The 4686-nt window shown below is 39.6% G+C and overlaps 1 protein-coding gene across 1 annotated transcript in view; it reads right to left on the reverse strand.

The window, feature by feature from the left end:
- Nucleotides 1-386: 386 nt before the first annotated feature.
- The window catches only part of LOC113235955 (conserved oligomeric Golgi complex subunit 8-like), a 36531-nt gene continuing 32231 nt past the window's right edge, over nucleotides 387-4686 (reverse strand). Inside the window, exons 2-4 of the mRNA XM_026471878.1 lie at nucleotides 2712-2886; nucleotides 2032-2195; nucleotides 387-1336 (exon numbers count right to left, since the gene is read on the reverse strand). Of these exons, the coding sequence (XP_026327663.1) occupies nucleotides 641-1336; nucleotides 2032-2195; nucleotides 2712-2886 (1035 nt within the window). The 3' untranslated portion in view covers nucleotides 387-640. The remainder of the gene's footprint in view (nucleotides 1337-2031; nucleotides 2196-2711; nucleotides 2887-4686) is intronic.

The raw sequence follows: 4686 nt of genomic DNA on the forward strand, positions 1-4686 counted from the left end.
CCTAGGTTTAAGTTAAAGTTTGTATTCTTTTTTAGTTTAAGAAGGCTGTGCCTTAAACTATAAATTCTGAACATTGAGTTACGATTTAAATGATTACAATTACATAATTACATTTTTTTTATTCTATAATTTGGTTTTTTATTAAAAGAAAACAATAATTTTATCATATAAATGATTGTTATTGGTGACTATTCTGTGCACATTTTTTAAGACTTAGTAATTCAATTGTAACTAAGCGAATAGTACGAACTACAAATCCCACACCATTACCAACATACAATATAATTGTTTATGCAATACAAATACTCTTTATAATACTAATTAAATAAGAAGCGTGCCTCCAATACCACCACAATCCATTATTTAAAATTTAATAGTAACTTAAAGGGACTGATTCAATAGACTTGACGTCATACACCATTAAAAGATATATTTTTATTAACTTTCTATAGTCTAAGAGTCCATATACATTTTTTTAATTTAAAACATCACATAGTCGCTGTTAACTTTTACTACGTGATTCTCAAAATAAACTTTAAAAAAAGAAACTCAAGAGTAGTCGCGAACGACGTGATTTGAATTAAGTAATTAATGAGTAAAATAAAATAAAACGTGAGAAAGAGACAACCACGAGTCCAAATTAAACATTAATAACTAATCCAGTAATGGTATTCAAAGGTTCACATATCGTAACTTGGTCAATATGTAATATCTTGCTCTCTTGTAGTACAGTGAGTGTCACCCCCAGCAACTCGGCAACTTGCGTTGAAGGAAAGGATTGAGATAAACACTTCGTTATATACGGGACTAGGTCTTCAGTGAAACATACACATAGAGCGATGAAATTTTGCCGTTCTGTATCTGTGAATGCTTGTTGTTCTCTAACGTAAAAAGCCATTAATACTTGAACAGCTTTTTCTAAAGATTTCCTAAATGAGTTGTAAACTTCTTTCACAATATTCAGCGGCGCTGTTACTCTTAAAGAGTTCAATACTGACAGCATACCATTGCAGTATTCTGCTAGAGGATAATAATCCAATAAATTCTCCGGAGGGCCCATTGCAGTATTTTCGCTCACCGGTCGAGGCACATTTTTAATACTCGGCACTTTATATGTCTTCATTTGGTTATCAAAATGATTATCTGCCTTATCCAATCCACTGTGAAATTGTACTAGTACGTTGTTGCGAAATAATGGTGTGAGCACACAACGCATATCAGCGCCTACTCTGCCGAACGACAAACATAGGTACATGCATTGGTTCAGTAAAGATTCAAAACTGGATTCGTCTTCTTTTAACAAGTCTTGATTTAATAATTGCGCCAATGTCTCCACCTGTAAAATATGATTCAGTAAATAATCCAAGTCTGTGTTCAAAACAATTATGATATACCCATATATAAAGGCAGGTTTCTTAAAAATCTATACTATAATAAGTTGTCTCATTTATTTATTTTTTTAACAAAAAAATAAGTGCGCATTTGACCTTCATCTGACCTGATGAAAAATGACAATGAGGTCGGCGATTAGCATACGCACGTAAATAATGCCTATTCACTCGCGCTTTGAAAAGGTCCAAGTTATAGCCTTCGGGGAACAAGACCGCAGGCAGGGGAATTCCACTCCCTAACCGCTCGCCTTATAAATGTGGAAGCGAAACGCTTCGCGAGAATCCTGGTATTCCACAACACAGGGCTGGAACCCTAGCCTACGTCTAGTCCCTCGATGATGGAACGGGGAAGGCGGAATCAAATTATGCAATTCCATCATACATTACTTAAAACAACAGCATCTATTTAAAAAAAATGTTGGTTATGACTACATAAACTGTTACCATAGTATAATATGACAAATAGTGCAACTTCCGCTTGTTCCGCGCTCCTATGTACGTCGCTTGGAGCGTAGGATTGTCACATTATTATTTCTTAAGCGGTCTTTTTTAAAGTCTAGACTGCGGCTAGTGGTCTTGATCTTTGTTTACATAGTGCACAATCATCCCTACTAATTGATTTAGCGTTTATGATACTTGCCTTCTGTTTCAGCCAACAAGACAAAGCACTAGTGCCATTGAGTTCATCATCTCGTATTTTCGACTCCTGCGCATCGGATAGGAATATCGATTTGTGTTGGGTTAGCACATTGAAAAGGTGTATCCTATGCAGCTCTACTATTCGCCGCAAAAGTCTTTCTGATGCTGTAACAATAATTTCACATTTAATATTCTCTGCTAACTTGTCATAACACACTGATACAAATTTTTTTTTTTTGTAATAGATAATTCCTATTGACACTTAAAAACGTCATAATAAATTTCGTACTATCGTATAAGATTAGGATTTTAAGAAAGAAATTAATATAAGTTTTATAAACAACACAATGCGTTCACTACGCCAATAAATGTCCCTGCTCTGAAAATGAAGACAACTACTGTCTGTACCATTGACAGAATACAGATCATGTGCATTATTAAAATTCATATTTTATAGAAAATTGAAATTATCTAATCTGGACTATAATTATTTGCTGAACGTGATGTGCATTTGCCGAGTAATAGTAATCTGATAATCACTACAAACACTTGTCAACACGAAATACGACTTATCGACCGGAAATAAGCCGATCAGAAAAAGCTTAATGTACACACATACACACAATGGCTTTTTCGCTTTTATTGCATGGACATACAATTCCGTACTGTGTTATATCTTACATTCGGTATTTTTTGCATCATCCAAAGCCTTTTCGAACCAGGCGTTCCTTGCCTTTAAAAAGTGCAGATGTAGACCATCAGAAGCTGCATTTGCTTTACTGACAGAATATTGCACACCTTGCTCATCATCGGTGGATTTGTAAACTGTGTTCGCTCTTCTTAGGTAGCCTAGAATCTAAATTATTTAAGAATCATGTTAGTAAAGGCAAATTATTATTGAATAAGTTACACTTGAAACATACTCAAAGTAAAAATGTCTGATGCAATGGAAGAAGGAAACACAAAGAGTATAGCAGTATAATAAATTTGCTTATCCCTCTACATCAAAGGAAGAAACACAGCCGAGAAAAATAGATTCTTATATAAAATCTGACCACAGCTTGGTTTTTTTTTTTTTTCAATTTTTTTTTTTTTTTTTATACATGACAGGCAAATGACTCCACTCCACCTGATGTTAAGTGGAAAGTGGTATCCAAACGCGAAGGAACCTAGTGCAGCGATGGAATCCTCACTGCACTAGCCACCTCCACCCTGCCTGCCTACAATATGCCTCTTCACGCCTCGTTTGAAGGACCCCATATCATAAGAGGGAGGGAAGACATGTGCCGGAAGGGAGTTCCATTTGTCAACCGTGCGGCAGAGAAAGGAGCCACCGAACCTTTTAGTACGCGATGGAATTCGGCAGGTAGTGAAACGGTGACTACGAAGGCCAGCACGCGTGGTTCTGAGCAGGAACGGGGAAGGGGGGATGAGGTTAAACAGCTCTTCAGAGCACTCACCATGGTACATGCGGTAAAAGGCGCTAAGCGATGCAACATCTCTACGCAGTTGCAGAGGTTCAAGGCGTGATGAGACCTCTTCGTCGCCTATGATTCGAGTAGCACGACGCTGTAATTTATCCAAGGCATCGAGTAAGTACTTGGCGGAGCCGTCCCACAAGTGCGAACAATACTCAACGCAAGACCGGACCTGTGTTTTGTACAGCAGGCATAACTGGTCCGGCGTGAAAAAACGTCGCACCTTGTTCAGGACTCCGAGTTTCCGTGAGGCTGTTTTGATCACAGATTCGATATAGCTCCTTGGATTCAAATCACAGCAGATTTCCATACCGAGCAAGGTAAAACTGCTCTGAGGTGAAAGTGCTGTGCTCATCAGAGAAGGCATGGGAAGGAACGGCGACAATTTTGTTGTTAACGCGCAAACCTGTGTTTTCTTGGCGTTGAACTCAACAAGATTACTGGATCCCCATGCAGAGATAAGGTCCAATATTCTATTGAGCTCAACGACAAGATCAGATCGCTCTCTGTCAGTATCGGCGCGCCCAGCTGCGGGGAATCCATGATATCCCCCATGAACAGTGCTATCATCTGCATAACAATGAATATTCCCAAGTGGAAGCATATCATTGATATGCAGAAGGAAAAGCGTGGGAGATAGGACGGATCCCTGCGGTACGCCGGCGTTCACATTCACGAACCTCGAAATGCTGCCGTCAGAAACGACGCGAATTCTCCGCTCACGAAGGAAATCGGCAATCCAGCTGCATAACTGGGCTGGCAAACCGTACGCCGGGAGCTTGGAGAGAAGAGCTTTGTGCCAGACCCGATCGAACGCTTTGGCTATATCGAGGCTAACAGCCAACGACTCGCCACGTTTGTCTATAGCCTCACCCCAAATATGCGATAAGTACGCTAGAAGGTCACCCGTTGATCGTTTCGGACGAAACCCATACTGCCGATCATTAATTATGGAGTGATCTTCTAGGTATTGGGTCAGTTGTTTGTTAAGGATCCGCTCTAAAACCTTGCATATTATGGAAGTAATGGCTATGGGACGGTAATTATGCGGGTCTGATCGGTCGCCTTTTTTGGGAACTGGTTGCACATTAGCCTCTCTCCAAGAGTCCGGCACACGACCTGAAGAGAGCGACAGACGATACAGTCGCGTTAGCACGGGGGTCAACTCAGCTGCGCAG

This window comes from Hyposmocoma kahamanoa, unplaced genomic scaffold, assembly GCF_003589595.1.
Source record: "Hyposmocoma kahamanoa isolate Upper Pololo Valley unplaced genomic scaffold, ASM358959v1 88, whole genome shotgun sequence".
Classification (NCBI taxonomy): domain Eukaryota; kingdom Metazoa; phylum Arthropoda; class Insecta; order Lepidoptera; family Cosmopterigidae; genus Hyposmocoma; species Hyposmocoma kahamanoa.